Raw genomic sequence first — 25,005 nt, 5'->3', positions numbered from 1 at the left:
ACTTGAGGCAATAAAGATGCAAATGCAAACGACCTGCATAAATGAACATAACATGAAATACATGAAGTTAATAAAAATGGTTGGCAGAAAGAATACTATAAACTGGCAGCTCCAAAGTTCAGTCCCAAGGGACCTCATGTGGCCTCAGGTTTGTATCCCAACCAATGTCACAATCAGTGCATCATCCTTAATTTTAATTGATACAATTGTTAAGTAAGTTTTCCTCATATTCTAAGAAATGTTGAAGTGTTTGTATTTTCGCCACAGCTTCTTAAGTTTTTGTTTTCCTCTTCTATAGAGTTTACTCCCTTAGGTAAATTTCCAAGTGCTGAAAATGCTTACATGCCATATGTTGTTGTCTGCTCATTTGTAAGAAACATTTCTTAATAAGGGGTGGTGCAGGGGGAGTGCTGCTGTTTTTCAGTGAGGAGACCAGGGTTCACGCTCTGGATGGAGTTTGCATGTTCTCCCTGTGTCTGTGTGGTTTTCCACCGGGTGTTCCAGTTTCCTCCCACCATTCAAAGACATGGAAATTGGGTGAATAGGTGATCCTAAATTGGCCCTAATGTATGAATGAGTGTTCACCCTGTGATGGACTGGCACCCTGTTCAGGGTTTGCTCCTGCCTTGTGCTCTGTGCTGGCAGGGATATGCTTCAGCCGACCCTCATGACCCTGTTCAGGACTAAGTGGGATAGAAAATGACTGACTGATTTCCTTTTGAGCAGACAAGTAAAAATAGCATTAGAGTAATTTCTTCCCTTTAGTTTTCAGTATTGTTTGCAGCTATGTCCACACTGCTCATTGGTAATCATCAATTTTGAAACAGTTAATGTAGTAAACTTTACAGTAAAAATTGTAAGCAAATGTCAATAGCAACCAAAACATTTAAAGCAACGTTGAAATATAAAAATATTTTTGAATTCCTTTGAACTATTTGTAGTGAAATAGCTAAACGATGAGATCAATGACAAAGTAAAAATGAATAGAAACCTGAAGCCATGTGGGTATCCCAGAACAGAACCTGAAACTACTGCAATAAAGCAATAGAATGACATGCACACAGGAGGTTTTGCTAAATGTTTTGACAAAATTACACATCATATTTGTTGTGTGAGATTGATCCCTATTCAATAATGTAAACTGTGAAAGACAAGGGGTGCCATTGAGTCCCAAAACCCCAGACACAACCACAACAAGACAGTCCAAGGGGCAAATAAACTTTTTTTTTTTATTCTGCAAATTCTTTTGTTACAGTTAACACCACAATACCCAATTCAAAATACTTCTTTTTCTCCTCCAGGTGAGCTTCTGCCTCCCGACTCTGACTCCACTGGACGAGACTGGACAGCCACCTATAATGCTGGTGCCAGGGCATAGCCCGATGGAATCACATCCAGGTCAAATGGAAGCTCCCTGAAATAGGGAGTCCTTCTCCCTGCAGTGCTCTTTGGCATCATACAAAGACCCTGTGGGTTGTCCTTCAGGAATATGAACCCCATAGATCCCTGCAGGTGTCTATACTGGATCCATTCCAATGGGTGCACTGCCACCTGTTGTACAGGGGGAGGAAACCGATAATAGTTCAGTCCCATCCCAGCCGGGTTATGCCTCTTCTCATGTTGTCCCTCCTTTATGACTTTTTGGCAGAGAAAGGGTCCAACATAGCACTTAGAAAATAGTTTTCTGTTTCTTTAACTGTTTAAAATGCTTTGTATAGTGGGCATGTTTTACCTTATTAAAAAAAACTTATCAGCGATGAACATTTCCCTTGATCTGTAAAGATACAACTTTCACATATTACAGTTGACTACAGTATAAGAACAGATGTTCCCTAAGGTAATTGTTAAGTCATAGGTGAAATGATAAACCATTCATGTGTTTTTTTTCAAGGTTGTTTGAGCCTTATTAAAATAAGCATGGCTTTAGTTCATTTAAAAAGGAAGCATTAATACCTAACAGAGGGATACCAGTTTAGGAAGCAACTACACATACTATATACTTAGTCTTAGTTCATTCTTTTAGAATTTGATTAACATAATGTTTTAAAAACTACAGGTGGAGTTTTTACCAATAGGTATACTTATATTTTTTGCTTGCTGAATTCCTGTTGTACTGAGTTATAAATCTGGCTTTATCCCTATACAGTTGGCACTGGAAAATACCCCGCCACTCTCTGAGATCTTTGTCTTCACTGATGCTTCTCCTAAAGATATTAATCTTCAAAGTATTATTGAAGCCTTAATAATTCAAAAAGGATCAAAGGTGAGCTTTTTATGTTCAGCTCTACATCTGTTGTCCTAAGTTGCTATTATTGAAGACCATTCCTAAGCTGTTTTTTAATTTTGTAAACTGTACATAGCACTAAGGATCTGGCTTAAGAAATTTATCTTAATAGTTATGAGTGTTGTCTATTTCAAATATCAAAATTATTTCTATAAAGTAGGATTTTGGTGGGAAGGGATAGCTTACCTGAAGGGAGATATTTATAATCACTTTTCCTAAGTAAGCTAATTTTCTGCATAATTGCAAGTAAAACCCCATGATGATGATGATAATAATACCTTTAATCTATATAGTGCTTATCCCATCTACCCATCAGCTTCACAGAGTTTCAGAAAGAACAGCAGAGCATATTTAATATTGGATACAATTATTTTCTGCACAGAACACTAAAACCGACAAATACAGGATATACCAAGCTTTAAATCGAATAAAAGACAATAAACCAGAGTAAAATACTAAATTTCAATACTAGAAGAAAAGTCTGAACAAATAACATCATTTGTGATATAACACATATTCACAAATTATCCTGATCATTTGGGTAGAGAGGTAAGCTGAAAGAAGGGGCAGAATGTTAGATTAAGTTAAAAGCCATTCTGAACAGATGAGTCAACTGATCTAATTTTGGGAGGTCATTCAAAAGTCTGGGTGCTATACAGCTGAAGGCCCTGTCACCCATAGAGTGCAGGCTAGTGTGAGGCACAGTAAGATTGCCAGAATCAGAGGACATTAGTGGGCAACCAGGAGCATAGTGATGGAGAAAGTCAATGATATAGTCTGGTGCAAGGCCATTTAAAGCTTTGTAGGTTGCTAATAGAGTCTTATATTCAGTCCTGTAAGACACAGGGAGCTAGTGAAGGTAAAGAAGGATGGATGTGTGCTCACTGTTGCTGGTTCTAAGGACTCTTGAAGCAGAGTCCCGAATCAACTGGAGCTATGATATAAAATTTGAAGGGTTACCTGCCAGTAGGGAGTTACAATAATTGATGCAGGATGTGATAAAACATGGGAAAGTTTCTCAGCATTAGAAAAGGAGAGGAATGAGAGAACATGGGATATGTTATAGAGGTGGAAGTAAGAAAGTTTCTTAATGTGATTTATGTGGGTGGAATAAGAATAAGTTGCATTTTAGTGCCAATCTGCAGGAGCTGTGAGCTGAGAAAGCTCTGATAAAATTTAACTTGTAACATTGAAATAGAGTTGAAACAGAGTTGAGTATCATCTGCATAAAGTGATAACCCAGTCCATAAGTATGAATGATATGGCCAAGGGGAAGCCTTTAGATACAAAAGAGCAGAGGGCTAAGAACAGGTCAAATGCTGCCCGTGAACTTTACATTCAAGCCTGGCTGTGCTGGTGACCTGGCCCACAATGTAAATATTTTGGGTGCTGCAAAATACCAGTGTCTTTTAGTTCATCCCAATCTGACCATTTGCTCTGGACTAACTGTTCAATATGCAGGAGTGTATCACAAGAGTATTTCAGCATAGTAGAAAGCCAATAATTATCTAACAATAGTAGAGCACACTTCAGTGGCTCAGCAACTAGAGGGGGAAGCTGTCTGGACAATGTTTACACGAGCGCTCCTGACGCCTACAAGGCACTACCCCACCCTCACCTGGGCTGTTCAGATCATATCAGCGTTTTTATGGTTCCTGCATACAAGTCCCTGCTGAAGCGCACTAAACCAGCCCGCAAGAGCATCAGAGTGTGGCAGGTTGGTGCGGTTTCAGCTCTCCAAGACTGCTTCGAATTGACAGACTGGGACATTTTCAGAGAGGCTGCTATGGATGGTGACTCCATCAATCTGGAGGAGTACACAGACTCTGTGACTGGCTACATCTCCAAATGCATAGAGGATGTTACTGTTACCAAGGATGTTACCACTAGAGCCAACCAAAAGCCCTGGATGACAAGAGAAGTGCACAAGCTGCTCAAGATCAGAAATGCAGCCTTCAGATCTGGAGACAAGGCCGCCCTTAGGGTGACCAGAGCCAACCTGTCTCGTGCTATAAGGAGAGCTAAGTGGGCATACGCGCAGAAGATCAACAAACAATTCAGCAGCACCAGAGACACACGTCGTATGTGGCAGGGTGTTCAGGCAATTACAAACTACAAGCCCAATCCACACAGCAGTGATGGTGATGCCTCCCTTCCAGATGAGCTGAACAACTTCTTTGCACGGTTTGAGGCACAGAACAAAGAGCCTGCGAGAAAAGCAACACCTCCCTCCACTGACCAAGCACTCTGTCTCTCCATAACAGATGTGAGGAGGACTCTATCCAGAGTCAATCCAAGGAAGGCTGCAGGACCTGACAACATACCTGGTCTTGTGCTCAAAGAATGTGCAAGTCAACTGGCTGGTGTCCTCACAGACATCTTCAACACATCTCTGAGCCAGTCGTCAGTCCCAACATGCTTCAAGTCGACCACCATCATACCAGTGCCAAAGAAGTCATCAGTGACATGCCTGAATGACTACCGACCAGTTGCACTCACACCAATCATAATGAAGTGCTTCGAAAGGTTAGTCATGTCACACATAAAGACTAATCTCCAGCCTCCCTTGACCCTCTTCAGTTTGCATACCGCTCAAACAGGTCAACTGAGGATGCCATATGCTCTGCCCTTCACATCTCCTGACACATCTGGATAAAAAGACACATATGTCAGGATGCTATTCATAGACTTTAGCTCTGCCTTCAACACAATCATCCCTCCAAAGCTGGTTGTAAAACTGAGCAGGTTGGGCCTAAACACCACCCTCTGCAATTGGATCCTGGACTTCTTGACAGAGAGGCCCCAGTCAGTTCGGATGGGCTACAACACTTCCAGCATCATCACACTGAGCACTGGAGCACCGCAGGGCTGTGTGCTTAGTCCACTGCTCTTCACCCTGCTGACTCACGACTGCACAGCCACGCACAACACCAATCACATCATCAAGTTTGCGGATGATACGACGGTGCTGGGACTGATAAGCAGGGATGATGAAAGAGCATACAGAGATGAGGTGAAATGGCTGTCCGCATGGTGTGAAGACAACAATCTATCTATCAATGTCGACAAAACAAAAGAGATAATCGTGGACTTCAGAAAATCACGTCCTGCCCACATCCCGCTCAGCATCAACGGTTTCGATGTGGAGATTGTTAGGAGTACCAAGTTCCTCGGTGTGCACTTAACTGAGGAACTTACGTGGACACATAACACCTCATCACTAATCAAGAAAGCCCAGCAGAGACTACACTTCCTGAGGCGCTGAATCAAGCACGTCTTCCCCCTTCCATCCTCACCATGTTCTACAGAGGCATCATAGAGAGTGTCCTGACCAGCTGCATCACTGTCTGGTATGGCAACTGCAACATATCCGACGCAAGCGCCTGCAAAGGATAGTGAAGACAGCAGAGAACATTATTGGGGTGCCTCTCCCTTCACTACAAGACATATTTTACAAACGCTGTGTCCGCAAGGCCTGCAGCATTGTGCAGGACCCCTTACACCCCTCACATGGACTTTTCACACTTCTGCCATCCAAGAGAAGATATTGCAGCATCAAAGCCAAATCTGCGAGGCTGCAGGAGAGTTTTTACCCCCAAGCTGTTAGACTCCTTAACACCAGGCTGCCCCCTGGGACCTTCCACACGGCCTCAACCTCCTCTACAAAACAGAACTTTTATACATGAAAACCACTATCCTGCAAAGAACTGAAAATCTCATACTGACCTCTAAGGATTTATGAAACATTCTGACCTGTCATTGTTTACACACGTCTTAAACAACTATTATCATACACTGATAATTTCTGTATTATCTATATCTATTATTTATTATTTATTTACTTATTATATTACATATCTTACACATCAATATTGCTGCTACTTGTTTGTCCTATCTTTGCACAATGTCTTGTCTTGTTTGTTTGTGTTTTAATTATAAATTTAAAAAATTTTTATTCTATTTTTAATTTACTATTTGCACATCATGTTGTTACACTGTGGACCCTGAGCTTCGCAATTTCGTCTATCTGTATACTTGTATATGGTTGAGATGACAATAAAGTTCACTTTGACTTTGACTTTGACTTTGAAAGTGGAGAAGGGGAGACGGGAGGTGTGGGGTTACGCAAACGAATGGTGATAGCAACGCGATAAAAAATCTAGTAGAAGCATAGTCTGTTGCCACTGGAGGATTGATCCATTAAAAAAGCAGAAGTTATTATAAAATGGGCAGGAAAATAATTACGAGAATTCATTGCAACAACAACAACATTTATTTATATAGCACATTTTCATACAAACAGTAGCTCAAAGTGCTTTACATATTAAAGAATAGAAAAATGAAAGACACAATTATAAAACAAAATAAATCAACATTAATTAACATCGAATGAGAATAAGGTTCAACTTTTCAACTTCAATTGGTTCCAACATTTAACCATATGCATATAACCTTGGTTATTACAGGTGTAATCGCCTTAGCACTGCAAGCCCGGTAGCAACCAGTGAATTATTTTACAGTAACATTTGGTCTCAACGTTTTTTATTTTAAAGGTTTATTGTCATGTGTACAGAGTTCTGTAAAATTCTTATTTACATGTCAAATCAACATGCAACATGTCACAATTCTCCATCACTGTGATCAGCAAGTATGACTAGTCAAATATGGGTCTTACCTTGAAGCCTTTGGATTCTTTATTCTTCCTTTACCAAAGTATTAGCTGAATCGGGGAATTCAATATCAAAAAATAAATTTCATTTTCTTCCAATACAATGCATGCACTACAATAAAGAAAGTCATACTCTTCATATACACTGTTGTTGTCCTTTCCTGAAGGCCTTAATTTAAAATAAATGTAGGCTATAAACTAGACAGTGAATTGTTGCATAGTATGTGACCAATAAAACACGTGGTTTATTTTTTCAAGTCTCAATGGTTGGATTTGCAAACTAGAAACCAAAACCTTAAGACTCAATGGAGTTAATTGATTGGAAGAACGTTTGAGATGGGTAAATCAAATCATATTCAAAAGAATATTGTTGTTGGGAACGTGGAATTCTCAATCAACCTAAACTTTAAATTCCACCAAAACAGTGTTTTCTTTTATTTTTTTAGGTAAAGTTTTCAGTGTTAAGTATGTAGAGCTGCTACAGGTGAGGCATCCAAATAAACCAGCATAACGCTAACACTGAATATATTATCAAAGATGCAACAATAACATATTAGAAAAAATTTATATATACACATACACACAGTATATATACATTTACCAACATCTTACTGTGTTAATACTTACTGTACAGAGTATGCAATTAATCTTCATCTAATCAGGCCATTAGCATAACTGAAAGATATGTTGCTTAATATAATTGATGATATACTTAATTTTAAACATAACATCTACCAGGAGGTACAAATGTATTTTCTTAAAGTTGCACAACTAGTTATTGCTATGTACTTTTAATTTATAACATACTCTGTAATATATTCTCATCATTAGGTAACATTTCTTCTCACAGAGGACCCCTCAAGAAATCGAAAAAAAAGAAGAGCACTTGTGCCTCCTAATCGTTTTTCAGTGTACACTAAACTTGCTGCTCTTTCTGGAGGACTCAGTTTATTTACAACAAATAAAGAGATTCTGCCCGTGTCCTCAGTCATCCAAGACAACACTGCATATGCCAAGGTCAGGACACATTTTGAAATACTTAACACCACTTTTATCAATAATATTTAGTTTAGCCTGTGTATTGCCCAAAGTACAGTCAAAGTCAAATTTGCATTCTCTAATCAACATGTTATATTACTTATTCAGCTCAGAAACATAAGATTTTGTAGATCAAAGAAAGAGTATGGTCACGAATTTCTTGCAGTCCCAGAGATATGTGTTTGACTCCTAGTTTGCTCACTCTTGCATATAATTTGTGCATTCTCTCCATGACTTTGTAGGTAATGCTTTAGGTACTGCAGATAATTGATATAGCAACCTGAATATATGCAAATTAAGTTGAACAGGAACTCTGAAATGTATAAAGTAGTGTGTTTTGTGTGTGGCCAGAACAGGTTCCTACATTGCACCTGATACTGCCAGGGTAGGTTCTGGCAGGCAGTGACCAGGTAGTTAAAAGAGAGAGTTCAGAAAATGGATGGATGAATTCTTAGTAAATCTTCAACACATTTGACTAAGGGAATAATTATTTCTTTACTTGCCTTCTTCAACTGATATTTTAATTGTTTTATAATGTTTAGCTATTTTTCAGAACAGTTCAGTTTAACATTGATAATAGAATTTCTTCTACCTGAAGTTATGGCAGCCTTCATGGTATTATTATAATTGTGTTTTCTACCAGGTGGCATTAGATGTTACAACATAACCTCTGGGTAGACTGTGTTTTACTGCTATTTTAATAGGTTAATTTAATGTAAATGTTAATATACTGTAATGTATTAATGGAAGTATTTATTTTGTATTTTATCTTGAATGTTTTCTGTGTAGTTTTTGTGTGTCATCTGCTCTAGCAGTGGACTTTTCCCTTTGGATTAATGACATTTTCTTTCTATCCATTTTTGTTTGGTTAAAATTTCCCACATCTTTAGGTGACTTTGCTTCATCTGCAGCTCTGGTCCCAAGGTGGTACTTCCACTGGTATTTTCCATGTGGATAGTACTGTGAAAAATGTCAGCATTCATTTAATAGGAGTTGTACACAGTGTGATTCTCTTCAGTCCAACAGGTAGGACTATATAGTATTTGTACTCTTTTAATATATCCATCACATAACAAGAAGATCTGATTCCCAATTGATTATCTAGCACAATCTCTCAGACGCAGTTCTGATTCTGCTAAGATGAACTGCAATTCTATTCCACAAGTTATGTTGCCTTTTTTTGATGGTTGGCTTACACATCCAGTATTCTTTCTGGAGTGTATCATTTGTGGCACAATTCTGGTTTCCACATGAAATGAGAGAGGAGGAGACAGAGAGAAGAACAGGCACTGGGGCATCCTGAGATCTCACTTGCCTTTTAAAACAATTACTTAAACAAGATTTAGAAATCTGTCAATTGTTGAAATTCTTCTTACTTAAGAGCAATAATTGTCAATGTATCCATATCCATAAAACCTTTTATCTCAATGTGCTGAGGTCGGTGTTAATACTTATAATTTTAATTAAAAAAAGATCATACAAAATGAATTGATAATAACATAATATTTTTTAAGTAATCTTGATGGGAACATTTTACCAGGTGTACAAAGCAAGTATTTAAATGTTCAGGACAGTTTTAATGGAGTCTTTGCTCCTGTAAAATAGAGGTTGATTTTATTACAACTTAGTGTTTCTTTGTTGTATTTATTACAGATGAAAAAAAGTTGTCTTACCTTGTTCAATCGATGAAGTTTTATGAAAATGGAGTTTTAGTTTGATTTATTTTCAAAGTGACAATTTGTAAGTTATTTTTGTAAGCAAAACTAAACATTTGTTTCTATCAGAGTATGCTTTGTCCCATTGGTTGTCCCAAGGCAGAAGAAAGCTGAAAAAGTTTCCAAATGTCCTGTTCATGTGATGCCTTATAAAATGTTTTCTGTGGCTAATTAAAGAACCACTGTTAGAAAAATGTTTTTCAGGTTTTCAAGCTTAAGGAATCCATCCATTTTGAAATGTAGTAACATTATTTTATGCAGTTTCAGACACCATTTTCTTTAGTATAGGACACAGCTATTTTGTGAGTTCCTTTGTTAGAATGCATTTGGAAGTAGCAGTGTCTGATTAAATTAATGCAACAAGTTAAAAGGTTACCGACTGTAACCATTCCTTATCTGTGTTTGCAGATATCACCTTTTTGCTAATGAATGTCTGACTAAAAGTCTTTTTGTTTTATAATGCATTTTCTCTGATTTTACGACTATGATTCTCAATGTGTATTTTGACTTTGATGAAAGTTTTTGATTTTCAAGAATTGACTCAAGCTTTTTCACTTCTTCTGGTCCTTTTCGTTTGTAAAGTTGCTTGCATTGCATTTTAGCATAACACCCACAAATTAGTATAAGAAACAGAAGCTTATTTTTCTATTGCCAGACTAGAATGTCTTACATGAATCTAAATTAAGTTTCTCAAATTAATTACACTCTGCAACCAATGGGTGCAGTGATGTACTTTAAGTGTACCTTTCATTGTAGTTTTAGATCTTTGATCAAATGAACATAGTATAGGTGCATGTGCACTATCATATAGTGTAGGATTTTTATTGATTATTATTCAATTAATCAATAAGTTGAATTAACGCCCACCCAGTAGGACACCATAATAATGTGGGATTTGAAAAAGAAATGTTTAACTTGGTTAATTATCAGTTCTGAAGCTACTTTATTTACCTTAAATTTCTGTGTTGTAGGAGGAGGTCGTCTCTGGCCTTTAGAACCTAAATCAAGGTTTCCGAGGCACACTTGTTTAAGAATCAGAATAATATACTTTATAGAGAAGCATAAGAATTTTCTTCAAGTGGAAGATTCTTCTTGCATTGGAGGGTACTCTTTCTCTTTGCTGTATGATCCTTGTCAGTGCTGTGTTGTTGCTTCCTCAGCCCTCCTTCTGCTATGTTTTGCCACTGTACAGGGAAAAAGCATTCATTTTTCTGCCCCAAGACTTTAGATGCTGAAGTTCCCTTATGGAAGTAATGGCTTCTTCTAAGCAGACAGGGTTCAGCGCTTAGCTTGGCAGACTGGATGTCAGGCACACAAAGAGAAGAGTTTGTCGGCTTCGACTCTCCAAGGAAGCAGCTCATCACATTTAGGTTCAGAGAGTAGGATTCAGATGTTTTCAGTCATTTTGGAAAGTTCCCCCTCCCCGAGAGAATCCCAGAGAGAGTGCCCAGTGAGAATACCTGAACTTCACTTAACTTGAAATTCTCACCCTCTGTTCCTTCTCCTCTCACGACTTTGAGAGATGGGGCACATGTGGTTTTAAAGGAAGGTTGACCCTTTTCCTGATTGGATTAAAGTCACTTCCAGTTACAAAATCATTGTCTTCTAATACAGGGGTGTCGAACTCCAGGCCTGGAGGGCCACAGTTGCTGCAGGTTTTCATTCTAACCCTTTTCCTAATCAGTGACCAGTTTTCACAGCTAATTAACTTTTTCACCTTCATTTTAATAGCTCTGTTTTTAAGGATTCAGTCATCTGAATTGATTCTTTTCTTCATTAAATGACAACCAAACAGAAATGAGACATAAAACGAGTCGACAGATAACTAGCTAAATCTGGGCTTCAAAATCCAACCAATTTCACTCCAATCAGTTTCTTAATGAGAAGCCGATTCTTGCTGTTAATTAAACCCATTGTTTAATTCCATGGCCTGTTGTTGCTCTCATTCTGCCACAGCAGACATTTCGAAAACCGTTGATCTTCCGTTTTTTTCTAAGAAAACCATCAAGATGTTTTGGTGACCTGAGAGATCAACCTCGCCGAAACCATCGTCTTTCTTTATTTTCAGAAATTGTGTGATGGGCACAGGTGAGCTGGTCATGTGACAGCTTGTTTTGTGTCTCACTATTATTTGGCTGCTAATTAAGGAAGGAGAGGCAACTAAGGGGTCTGAGTCAAGTTAATTAAAACTAAGGCAAAAGAAATTAATTAGGAGACAAAACTGGCCACTAATTAAGAAGATGTTAGAATGAAAACCTGCAGTCACTGCGGCCCTCCAGGACAGGAGTTCGACACCCGTGTTCTAATAGACGAGGTCTTCTGTTCATCTTAGTTGTCATCCCTTGAATTATAGGTCTTGGTTTTTGCTTGAGTCCATTTCTTGCCTACTGGCTCAAGAAGTCTGCAAAAGGGCCTCTGGAGAGATATAAGTGCAACTCTGATTTACACCTTTCTTATCAGATGAATCCAGGCAGATCCTGTTTCATGCTGGAGTTCAGTCACTTAGTTTAGAATGCAAGTGGGGGAAGCTTCATCCCTGTTAAATCTGCTTTTAGTAACTGGCCTAGTGTTCCACTAAAGCCAAGCAGAATGGGCAATGCCCACTTTGTCGTACAATAGATGGACTACAGTTTAGAAGAAGTAAAAAATATTTCTATGCTTCCAACCATCCTTACTTTTTTCTGAAGCCACTTTCTTGATTTTAGTTGTGGGATGGCAAAGCATTAAGCTACTGTGGATAGTTTGACAGTCCATTGCAGGGTACACTTTAACAAACATATTCTTGATCATATCAATACAATTGAAAAATTTGGAGGAACTGAAAATGTATTAATTTATATTTTTGGTCATTTACTGATTTGTACTACTGCCTCATAGTTCCAGGAGACTTATTTGAACCATGGTCCAGTCAGTGTATGTTTGGAATCTGTACATTCTTCTTTGTATAGATTTTTTAATTACGTGTGATTTCTTTAAGTCAATTAATGATAAATTCTCCTCGTATGAAATGTATCCCATGATGAACTCATCAAAGATTTACTTCTGCTCTATGGCTAGGGCAAGAATACAACCACACAACTATGAACTGGACAAAGCACATACCGAAATAAATTCACTCATGATCATTAGACAATTAGTGTGTGATTTTTACTTCCTTGTTGAAGTGAACTGTTTCCATCTAGTTTCATGTCCACCATCATTTGTGCAGTCTGAAATTCTGAATGGCACTCTGCAGTTTATGTTTAGAGTAGGCAGATGCATCATCATGCCAGACTGTTGTGGAGAACGTGAGGATGCTTTCAATTACAGTTCTATAAAACCATATTGGCACTGACTAGGACAAGTTAAAACTTATAGACTGATGGAGAAAAAACATATTCTGCTAATCCTTTTTGAAGAAGTTATGTTTTAATTTTGAGTTGTAGGAATTGAGGATCCAAGAAAATTAAATAACTCCAGCCTATTGATAGTGTCCCAATTAATAAACAGGGCAGTGGAAGGTAATGAGTGTCTCCTGAAATGTACTATAATTACTGATTTTCACATAGTTTTTGACATTTTTGAACAGTTAATTCCACTAAATCCGGGAACAGAATCACTTAGCACTAGATACTAGATACTAGGTACTAGAGTATTGTATACTGAAGAGCAATACATTTACCAAGGTTTGCCAAGATGGATGGCACATTTTCAGTTTCATAAAATGAGCAGTACCATGGTCCATTTGGAATTAACTAAAATCCAGCTTTTCAAAGTAAACCAGGCTTGGCATTTTTAATGTTCAGATGGAACTTTTGCATCTTAAAAACGTGATCTAAACTTGATATTAAATATGTTAGTGTTTAAAATAATGCCTTCAAATGAAGCAGGTATATATGAAAGCCTATAGCAGTTTTAGTAATACTGAAAGACTAGAACAACTGACCATGAACTACATTCTGCTTAATTTATATTTTTAATTTTTAGGGAAACAACAGGCTGATTCATCAGGAGATTTGGCATTTATTGAAAGATTTGATGGATTTTGCAGAATTGGCTTTAAGTCGCCAATAATCTTGGGAGCTTGGAAATGTGACATTATATATCAAGGGAAGGTCATGGTGGATGTTTTTGGTACTTTTTTTAACTTAAACTTCTAGTGGTTTTATATTTGTGGGTTTTCATCATCGATTTATAGCATAGTAAAAAATGTATGTAATCTTTGTATTTTTTTTCTTTAGGCCAGAGTACTGTTGACTTCCTACATCATTTTGCAGTGGAACTGGAAGGAAATCATCCAGGCCTTTCTGTATTAGAAAGTCAACCAATTGCAGGTTAAGAATTAAATGCCCACTTTTGTGCCATTGCACTCAGCACTTATAGTGCATCTTGAAAGTATTCACAGCGCATCACTTTTTCCACATTTTATGTTACAGCCTTATTCCAAAATGGATTGAATTCATTTTTTTCCTCAGAATTCTACACACAACACCCCATAATGACAATGTGAAGAAAGTTTACTTGAGGTTTTTGCAAATTTATTAAAAATAAAAACTGAGAAATCCCATGTACATAAGTATTCACAGCCTTTGCTCAATACTTCGTCGATGCACCTTTGACAGCAATTACAGCCTCAAGTCTATTTGAATATGATGCCACAAGCTTGGCACACCTATCCTTGGCCAGTTTCACTCATTCCTCTTTGCAGCACCTCTCAAGCTCCAACAGGTTGGATGGGAAGTGTCGGTGCACAGCCATTTTAAGATCTCTCCAGAGATGTTCAATCGGATTAAAGTCTGGGCTCTGGCTGGGCCACTCAAGGACATTCACAGAGTTGTCCTGAAGCCACTCCTTTGATATCTTGGCTGTGTGCTTAGGGTCGTTGTCCTGCTGAAAGATGAACCGTCGCCCCAGTCTGAGGTCAAGAGCACTCTGAATCAGGTTTTCATCCAGGATGTCTTTGTACATTGCTGCAGTCATCTTTCCCTTTATCCTGACTAGTCTCCCAGTTCCTGCCCCTGAAAAACATCCCCACAGCATGATGCTGCCACCACCATGCTTCACTATAGGGATGGTATTGGCCTGGTGATGAGTGGTGCCTCCAAACGTGACACCTGGCATTCACACCAAAGAGTTCAATCTTTGCCTCATCAGACCTGAGAATTTTGTTTCTCATGGTCTGAGAGTCCTTCAGGTGCCTTTTGTCAAACTCCAGGCAGGGTTGCCATGTGCCTTTTACTAAGGAGTGGCTTCCGTCTGGCCACTCTACCATACAGGCCTGTTTGGTGGATTGCTGCAGAGATGGTTGTCCTTCTGGAAGGTTCTCCTCTCTCCACAGAGGACCTCTGGAGCTCTGACATGACCATCGGGTTCTTGGTCACCTCCCTGACTAAGGCCCTTCTCCCCCGATTGCTCAGTTTAGATGGCCGGCCAGCTCTAGGAAGAGTCTTGGTGGTTTCGAACTTCTTCCACCTCCGGATGATGGAGGCCACTGTGCTCATTAGGACCTTCAAAGCAGCAGAAATTTTTCTGTAACCTTCCCCAGATTTGTGCCTTAAGATAATTCTGTCTCGGAGGTCTACAGACAATTCCTTTGACTTCATGCTTGGTTTGTGCTCTGACATGAACTGTCAACTGTGAGACCTTATATAGACAGCTGTGTGCCTTTCCAAATCATGTCCAATCAACTGAATTTACCACAGGTGGACTCCAATTAAGCTGCAGAAACATCTCAAGGATGATCAGGGGAAACAGGATGCACCTGAGCTCAATTTTTAGCTTCATGGCAAAGGCTGTGAATACTTACTGTATATACATGTGCTTTCTCAATTTTTTTATTTTTAATAAATTTGCAAAAACCTCAAGTAAACTTTTTTCACGTTGTCATTATGGGGTGTTGTGTGTAGAATTAAAATGAATTTAATCCATTTTGGAATAAGGCTGTAACATAACAAAATGTGGAAAAAGTGATGCGCTGTGAATACTTTCTGGATGCACTGTACATTGTAGTCACTCACTAAATACTAGTAACTAATAATTTGTCTGTCTCATTGTCTTAAAAGTATATTTGGCCTAGACTTTTAAAGCAGCTAGTCTTTATTCTGTCATTTATCATTGCTTATTTGTTTTTTGTGTTTATAAAAGGCATCCCCACTTTTATCCTTGGGTCCATCACTGGCTTGCCCATGGACAACTCGATCTCATTTAGTGATGTGGTCCTGCAGGGAGCTGATGGTCAGATTCTTCAGGTGCTAAAACTAGAAACCATGGGTTTAAAAGGAGAATTTTTTGCAAAGTCTGAAAGCCTTCCAGACTGCTTATTTTCAGTTAAAATAATAGGAACAGACAAAATTGGCAACATTATTGAGCGGTTATCCCCTGGATTGAATCATGTGGCACAAGTTTTAATAAAGGTAGCTGGCATTCATTCGTTTTATTCAGATATAATGAACAGAAATGCTACATACCCATTTTTAAAGTAAACAGTAAAACCTTTCTTTCTGTTAGATATGCCTTGCTGTGTTAACCCAGATGGGAAAAAGTTAACATTATGAGCCCTGTCTGCTATCTGAAATACATAAGTACTGTAATGTCAAGTTTCCCATTACTGCAGCATCACAGAGAAAATCATTGTAAGAAAGCTTACAAAGTAGCAGGAACTAGTCCACCATCAAGTTTGGGTACATCCATCCATCCATCCTCTTCCGCTTATCTGAGGTCGGGTCGCGGGGGCAGCAGCTTAAGCAGAGGCCCAGACTTCCCTCTCCCGGCCACTTCTTCCAGCTCTTCTGGGAGAATCCCAAAGCGTTCCCAGGCCAGCCAGGAGACATAGTCCCTCCAGCGTGTCTTGGGTCTTCCCCGGGGCCTCCTCCCGGTTGGACGTGCCCGGAACACCTCACCAGGGAGGCGTCCAGGAGGCATCCTGATCAGATGCCCGAGCCACCTCATCTGACTCCTCTCGATGTGGAGGAGCAGCGGCTCTACTCTGAGCCCCTCCCGGATGACTGAGCTTCTCATCCTATCTTTAAGGGATATCTTTAAGTTTGGGTACCTTGCACATAAATAATCACAGCTTGAATTCAGGTTGCTTCTAAAAAATCAATCATATTTAGGCAGTTTTATTCTTCATGGTATTAAGTTTTACTAACTGATGAATTTCTTTAAACTACACCTAGCCACCTCTGTTTGATTGTTAACAAATCATTTTCTGAAATGTGACTAAACTCCAGGCATCCTCTATCCCATCTCTGTACCCTGGACAAAGCACCAACATTTGGCTAAATATCTCTAATTTTGGACAAACAAGGGATATTACAGTTACAGTTGGAGACGACAGGCAGTTTGTGAAATCACAGTCACAAAAAAGGTAAGGAATGTGTTAGAAAATACAATTTTCTCCAGAATTAAACTAATTATAACACTTTCTTTAAATATTAGAAGGATAAGGCAGAAAAAGTTTCCACTTCTAGTTTAGAACAAGACACCCTGAGAGTGTCACCTTTTTGTTGTTATTTTTTCTATTGACCTTATTTTTGTATGCCATGCATGACTTATCTGGAAGATCTTGTCTCACTGTTTTTTATTCAGTATCTCACATTTGGAGGGACATAACTCTTGAGTTTGCTGTTACCTAAACATCTTGTCACTGCAAATTGTGTACTCCACTAACTTCTGGTACTTATAGTACAGATAGATAGCTTGATTGAATTCCATGTATATTTTTGACCATATTCGTACTCAATCAACTAGTACTCTGCAAAACAAAGAACATTATGAACCATTAAAAAAATTACAATTTCAAAATATGAAATTTCAACAATTGTTAAGTACTCATCCCACCCCATCCCCATTCGTCAGTTCACTACAGTATTTGGTTGAACTGCAGCAAGTGTACAACATTTTAGGTCTCTCCACAAATGTTTGATGGGATTAAGATAAGGGCTCTGACTGGGCGTCTCAAGGACTTCTGTTGACTGTTTTCATTTGCAGCCACTCTGTTGTTGCTTTGGCAGTATGCTTTGTTGAAAGACAAACTTGCCCCAGCGTTTAGGCATCCTGACAGGTTTTCATCCAGGGTCTGTCTGCATTGTGCAGCATTTATTTTCCCATCAAGCCTGCCCATATTACGAGTCTTGACCCCATATAATGATGCTGCCACCTCTGCATTTCACACTGGGGATGATGTGAACTGGCTGATGTGCAGTGTTAAGATTTACAACACACATACTACTTAGTGTTCAAGTCAAAATGTTCTACTTTAGTTTTACCAGACAACAAGACGTTATGCCATATCTTTGCAATATATTCAGACTGACATTTTGCAAATTCTTTATGGCCATAGACATGTTTTTTGTTTGTTTTTCAAGGACTCAGTTTTAATAATCTTCTATAAAGGCCCTTTTTGTGCAGTGCCTTTGAGATCGTTGAGCAGTGAACATTTTTTCCAATCACAGTCACTGATGTCTGCAGCTCAATCAGACTGACAATTGGTATCATAGTAGTCTTCAGACAAGTGCCGTTCTTATGGCTGTCGTTTAATAGTTTGGTTATAGTTTAATGTTTCACTTCTCTGTGATAGACTGTACTGAGCTCTTATATATATAAACACAGTAGGATAAATCATAAGTCTGTGATTGTTGCATCAATTACATCACCAGATATGACAATATAAGTATGGCAGCAATTCCATTACACATTATCCCTCAGTGTTATGATACTTAAAAGTTCCCACAGTCAAAGCCCAAAAAACACCCACTAGTGGGGGGTATTACCGTCAAACCCTGGCTAGATATAGCTGCAAACATAGGATTTTTATAAAAGTAAGGTTTATGCTTAACAAAAATGTTTGATAATAACATGAAGCTCTGTGGAGCACAAAAAGGCAAAAAGGATTTGTCAATAAAAGCAATCCAAGGCAAACAAAGTACCTACCAATATAGTAGTCCATTGGCAAAGTCAAAAAACAGACCAACAAGGTCAAACTTTCACAAATCCTAAAAAGCACAGAAATAATCCCAATAAAACATTTACCAGCTCCCCAAGTGCATTGTATAAACTGCAGTGGGCTTTGGGTTGATGCTGTCTTTATAGGACTGAGGGCAGCATACATGCATTAACAAAATCAAATACAAAGGATCATGCAAACAAAGAGAAATACAATTATTACAAACAAAAGAATTAAAAATGAAATATAACGTTTGGTGGATATATGTCTTGAATCTTGATTCTAGCATCAGTTAGCTTCCTTAATAAGTAGAGGTTTCATTTTCAGTTACAGAACTTTCTGGCTGTGACTTCTGATTCTTGTTTTGTCCTTTTGTTTTTTGGGTTGCCTAATCATTTGATTTTTTCAGTTCTGACCTGTATTTCTCTTTACTATGATTCTCGCTTCATGTTATGATCTACTGGTTATGTTCTTTGCTCACAAAAGTCCTTTGGCACCATACGTGTCATTACACTTAGCCACAAACATCAGCAATGTGAACAATACTCATAGCTAAAGGTTCTGCCGGAAGTAGGCCAACAGTCAACCCTTTCTCAAATTGTCTACTCATGATTTTATTATTTTTGTGCCTGATTTTAAGGTACCACATGTCTGAAAATGATACTGTTCCTGTGCAAATCACATTAGAAACTCCATCAGATGCCAAAGTGGGCAGCGCAGTGACCATGAGTATTGCTGTGGAAACCAAAGACAAAACTGATAGCAATTATGCTGTTCTACATTTGAGTGTGGCTGACCCGGTTAGTTCTTCTTGGATATCTTCATAAACCCAGTATTACTGCTGGCATAGAATCAAGTGTACTGTCTTTTAATTTAGAACATTTTATCTTAATTTGTGATTGGTGACATTTCATTTCAGGCTGCATTAAGCTGTTCTGCCTCCGCACAAGTGACATTAACACCTGGACATACACTTTAAAACCCCTTTTTTTGAATAGTAGAATTTTTAAGGTTAATGTATCATATAAAGTCCTGCATGAATCCCTGTATCAGTGGGCATGAAGGTTTGTATGAATGTGCCTTGAGATGGACTAGTGTCCCTAGAGTTGGATCCTGTGTCAAATTCTTTCAGTATAAATTTAAGCTTCCTGTTCCTTGAATTGGTCATGTCTTCATAACAGTGAAATTGAAAATTATTTTTCCACTTACACTAACATTAATATTGGAAACTAGTATAGAGCACTACGAGTAATGCTGGGTTTGGTTATTGTGATTTTTGGGACTTCTCCAAATAAAATTATCCTCAGTTCTACTATTCTCAAAATATTCAGCACTATTTCTTTAAATGTTGAAATTTAGCTAAGAGTTTAAAAAGACGGAGATTTTTACTCAACTAGTCATTCTTAAACTTTTTTGCCAACAGGTTGTGGATGTTTATCCTCCATTATGCTCATACGATACTGAAAGTCCGTGCCCTCTTTCTCAAAGAGAGTGCAGCCACAGCTCCTGGACTACCACACTCTTGTTCCAAAACAGTAAATCTATAATATCCAGACTGGAATTGCGTCAAGGACAAGGCAGACTAAGACTTAGAGCCAAATCTGTCGACATGTGGATCGACATTCAGATGGGACAGATAGTCAACCTCACAAGCTATTCTGCAGATGAAATCTTTGCCAACTACATCTCCAGCTGCTGTTCTCCGACGGCAGAGCTTATCTTATGGGATGACATTGGTAATCAAGGAGGTTGTGTTGTTTCTGCACTGCAACCAGCAGCAACAGGAGATAGACAAGAAGCCTACAAGACGCTGACTTTGCAAGTGATTCTACTCTTCTTATTGTCTCCCTTATATTTTTGGCAATAGTCATATAATGTTCTGCAACTATCACTACTGAAAATGAATAGACTTGAAACATACTTAAAGTTACTCTAGAGTTCACAGTGAGGAACATAAGCATTTTGTTTCCTACATTTTTTTATTGAATTCTACTTTGCTATTGTTCAAAATGAGTTTGGTGTATCCAGCCCCACAAATAAAGTTTTTCAGTAAAATAATGATTTAAAACTCTTATCATATAAGATTGAATATGACATGAATTTGCTCATATTTTAAAAAGTGTGGATTTTTGGATTTTTCATATACTAACTGAAAAACAATTGTGTTGGCAGAAAATCGTAAAAACGCTGGCCAGCTTCATTTGCTGGAGACTGCTCTTTTTGTTTATAAATAATAATATAAATAATTGTTTAATCTGTGGTGGGTTGGCACCCTGCCCAGGATTGGTTCCTGCCTTGTGCCCTGTGTTGGCTGGGATTGGCTCCAGCAGACCTCTGTGACCCTGTGTTCGGATTCAGCGGGTTGGAAAATGGATGGATGGATGTTTGTTTAATAACCTATACCTGTATGTGGCAAGGGGTTTAATTTGTAGTATACTGCTGCTATCCATATTTAATTCACACATTTTGTATTTGATATACTTTATTAATCCCTGAGGACAAAATTGTCTTTGCTAATCCCTAAGGGGGAAAACTGTCCTTTTCATGACAAAAGGTAGTCTGAGCACAGGATAACAAAGCCATTATACAACATCCCTGCAGCAATTTTCTAGTTAAGGGCCTTGTTCAAGGGCATGGCAGAATAATATCCTTACTGGCAGTAATGAGATGTGAACTGACAACCTTCCAAATACCAACACAAATCCTTTGCCACAGAGCCACCACTCACCTAACACCAACCATATTAAAAAGGATACAGGCCCCAAGTACTTGTTTAAAATGTAACAAATTAATACATACCATTAAATTTGATTCAATAGTTTTTTTTTTAAATAGCAGATTAATAAATATGAAGGATGAGCTAATGTGTTTGAAAACAACTGTGTAATATTTGTGATTAATGCTGTGTAATGTCATATCTGTGGTGTTTCTCAGATATGATATGTAAGCTTGATGCTGTGTGGAGTGTGTTCTTTGCTAAAAGCTAACTTCTTTTACCTGTCTATGGTAAGTAAAGGCAGAATAAGCTGTAAAGACAGACATGCAGTTACTTTTGACTTTACTTGGGATTACTTTATCAAAAGAAAAATGTTGCCAGAAAAGACAGCAGCACATGACAATTAGAGGGCCTTCTGACTCCATTGGGCTCATTTCTTTGTGGACTTTCTCCACTGTCAACTCTGCTGCTCTTCTGTGCTCACACTTTCTCAAACATGCTGATACTTTATACTTTGCTGCAATTTGCTTGGTTTTCAGAGCCCACACAAAACTTTCAAACAAATTTTTCAAACAAAAATACACATCTGGGAACAACTCCCAGAAAAAATGTAGCAGTGAATAGCAGCAAAGGCCATGGCCACGGGGCTTCTTCCTGAAATGTCCGCCCCCAATTTCTCCAGTCTGTGCACTTTCAACTGATGGGAGAGAGCAAAAGAAACTGAACAAAAGACTTGACGCTGAGAAAAAATTAAAAGCTAAAATTGCTGTTATCAATTCAGGAGCCCAGTAGAACAAGGGAACTGAAGTTTAATGATTAATATATATAATGAGTGCTGTGGCAGAGACAAACACACACATAAGTAGATCACCATAGCTTTTTGGCTCCATATGTTTCAGAAGAACTTCTGTTTGTTGCAATATTTTTCTGTCAGTTTGTCTATTCTGGCACTATATGGCATAACAACAGCAAAAAGAGGTTAAATGACCGTTGTGGTCTGTGGATGTACAGTACAACATGTTAAAACACTACAGCTATTCTGGCATGGCATGTTTGTATTTCTAGCTGGACGGTAATGTTAGCTTCCTTTAGTTATTAGACGTGCAGTCAGAAGGCAGATGCCGGGCAGATCTGTTGAGTTTGAGTACTGAAATTATCATTTCCTTTGGCTCTTTGTTGTCAGGTCTCTTAACAGCAGTCCTTGACAATGACTGGCCATGAGCACCCTACAAGTCTTGATGTTTTCAAAAGCTCTGAATGAGTTGTCTGGCCATGTAATCAGACTATTATCAAATTCACCATATGCATGTCAGTTTACAATCAAATATGTCCCTGATGTTGCCAGGCTCTGTTGTTACAAGGTAGCCAACATTATTTACTTCATATGGAAGTGGTCCTAATGTTTTGGCCACTTTGGCTTGTAACAAATAGATGTTAATGACCAATGACATAATGTGTAGGTTCAACTAAAGTTATTAACTAAAACAGAAGCAGCAATTTGAAGGTAATAAATAACACTGGCCAATGGGTAACCATACTAAAAAGGGTGAGGCTGTGGTAGATGTGGTGGTTTAACCTCCAAACCGTACATCATGACAAAAGTGAGCAAAGCGACAGGACACAAGGTGATCCAGATTGCAATCACAATAAAATAGAACTACTCCACTATTTACTATGTTTAATTTTCCACCTTCTTTAATACACATGTATACAGAGGGACTCAGTGTTTTATTAGTTTATATTAAGACATATGTAGTGTGAAATGGGACCCGGACACAGGCAGACGGACAACATAGTTCCACCACACACCGTTTATTTACAAGAATTATTACAATTTGTGCTCATGTGCACCCGCAGTGCCTCCAGCACCGTTCCCCCAACTGTCCAGGCCTCACAGTCTCTATGCCTTTCTTTTGGCCGCCTCCCGTCCTCTCTGACTGGAGGGAGACGGCCCCTTATATGGGAACCCGGATGGGCTCCAGCTGCTTCCCGGCAATCAGTCATAGCCACACCCCAGTGTGGCGGAAGTGCCGCTGCACCCAGAAGCCGTCCGGGTGTCCCTGTCGTCTTCCCCCCAGCACTTCCTGGTGTGGCGGAAGTGCTGGGCTCCAGGGATATGCAGGCATTGGGGCGCCTCCTGGCGGTGGCCACGGGGCCCTACAGGGCTGGGCTTCCAAGCCCTTTACACGCGGCCTCCTACATAACCAGGACGGACGCCCCCTCGCGGTCTGGAGGAGGCACAAGCCCTCCTCCGGTCCTCCTGCGCCCGGCCGGGACCACAGTAGTTATTTATATCTGTCAAACCTTTATTCTGCAGCAAGACAACAACCCTAAACACACAGCAAAATCATAAAAATATGTGCAGTGAAAAGAGGAACAGGAAGCCCTGCAGTAGATAGTATGACTCCACAGTCCTTTATGCATGTACACCACGGACAAGTGCAGCATCTACCTCAATGGTATCAGTGGTGAAATTTTGGGTGACTCTGAATTAAATGCTAATAAAACAATGGTATTTTGTTGGCAGTTTGGCACATCATAAGAAGTGTGAAATTTTAGGTAAGTTTCAGACGCCTCCAAAATAAGACAACTCAGCTTTATCTAATTCTTGACTGGATTAAAAAAATAATTTACCAACAAACACAGTAATGATAAACTCTTACAAAGACACTTTACTGAAATTATTAAGGATTTAAATCCTCCATAATTTCAGTGACATCCTATTGTATTGAAATACCCTAATTCAATCCAGATTAACTGGAACAAGGCAGGAACTCTTCCTGGATGGGTTGTCAGTCCATTTCCAGGCATACTCAGTTACATATCTACAGTATATTCATGCAAATTGGTGTTATATATACATCTTTGGAATGCAGCAATAAAACAAGTCTCCGCACAAAAAAACACGCTGACAAGGAGAGAGATTGTGCAAACTCCCCACAAACGGTGCCTAAGCGAGGACTCCAACCCAGGAGCTGTGAAGCAGCAGTGCCAACCACAGCAGCCTGTTAAAACACAGCAGTTTGAGCTATAATTGTCAGATTTTTATTGAACATTTAAAAGGCTAGGGTTTGGGGGACTTCACAGTGAAAAAGAAGGCTGTTCTGAAGAATATGAAGCCCATACAAAAAAGCTTGTCGATCTGTGGGTGCCTAACTAATTCTAGAAACCTATAATAGGCAACGCTAATATGATCTGGACTGAATAAAGACCTTACAAGGTAATGTAATGAAATGTAAACCTACACACATCAAAAGTAGGATGGAACATAGTGAGGCAGACAGAGGAGTAACAATTGTGGAAAAAATTATTTTAGGGTAGCATAGCATTCATGTTAAAGAAATGGCATAAAGGGTTAAAACATGTCAAACACCTGTTCAGGCATACTGGGAAACCAGGTAAAGGCCAAGTGAGCAACAAATGCACAAAATGTACTGAAAGACGACCTGTATTCAACAAGATTGGACAGTTGTTATATACTGTACACAGAAATTTCAAAGATGGTGGCGCAACCCAAAGTATATAAGAATAGTAAGCATATAGTAAAATAGACTTTTATTTATATAGAGGCGGCACGGTCGTGCTTTGGTAGCGCTACTCCCTCACAGTAATGAGACCTGGGTTCAATTCCCAGGTCCTCCCTGCGTGGACTTTGCATGT

General features: G+C 38.9%; 1 protein-coding gene across 3 annotated transcripts in view; it reads left to right on the top strand.

Moving 5' to 3' along the window:
• Positions 1-20,701, top strand: part of vwa7 (von Willebrand factor A domain containing 7) — a 46,843-nt gene extending 26,142 nt beyond the window's left edge. For 2 of the 3 annotated variants that reach the window (XM_039768653.1, XM_039768654.1), the window contains 9 exons: positions 2,147-2,263; positions 7,785-7,970; positions 8,882-9,017; positions 13,673-13,819; positions 13,927-14,019; positions 15,830-16,098; positions 16,915-17,051; positions 19,270-19,429; positions 20,053-20,701. In XM_039768653.1, the coding sequence (XP_039624587.1) occupies positions 2,147-2,263; positions 7,785-7,970; positions 8,882-9,017; positions 13,673-13,819; positions 13,927-14,019; positions 15,830-16,098; positions 16,915-17,051; positions 19,270-19,429; positions 20,053-20,496 (1,689 nt within the window). In that variant the 3' untranslated portion in view covers positions 20,497-20,701. The remainder of the gene's footprint in view (positions 1-2,146; positions 2,264-7,784; positions 7,971-8,881; positions 9,018-13,672; positions 13,820-13,926; positions 14,020-15,829; positions 16,099-16,914; positions 17,052-19,269; positions 19,430-20,052) is intronic. The other variant, XM_039768655.1, reaches the window with a different exon arrangement.
• The last annotated feature ends 4,304 nt before the right edge of the window (positions 20,702-25,005 follow it).

The sequence above is a fragment of the Polypterus senegalus genome, chromosome 11 (genome assembly GCF_016835505.1).
Source record: "Polypterus senegalus isolate Bchr_013 chromosome 11, ASM1683550v1, whole genome shotgun sequence".
In the NCBI taxonomy this organism is placed as follows: domain Eukaryota; kingdom Metazoa; phylum Chordata; class Cladistia; order Polypteriformes; family Polypteridae; genus Polypterus; species Polypterus senegalus.
The sequence above is the reverse complement of the archived record's forward strand: the minus strand, read 5'-3'. Positions and strand labels throughout refer to the sequence as shown.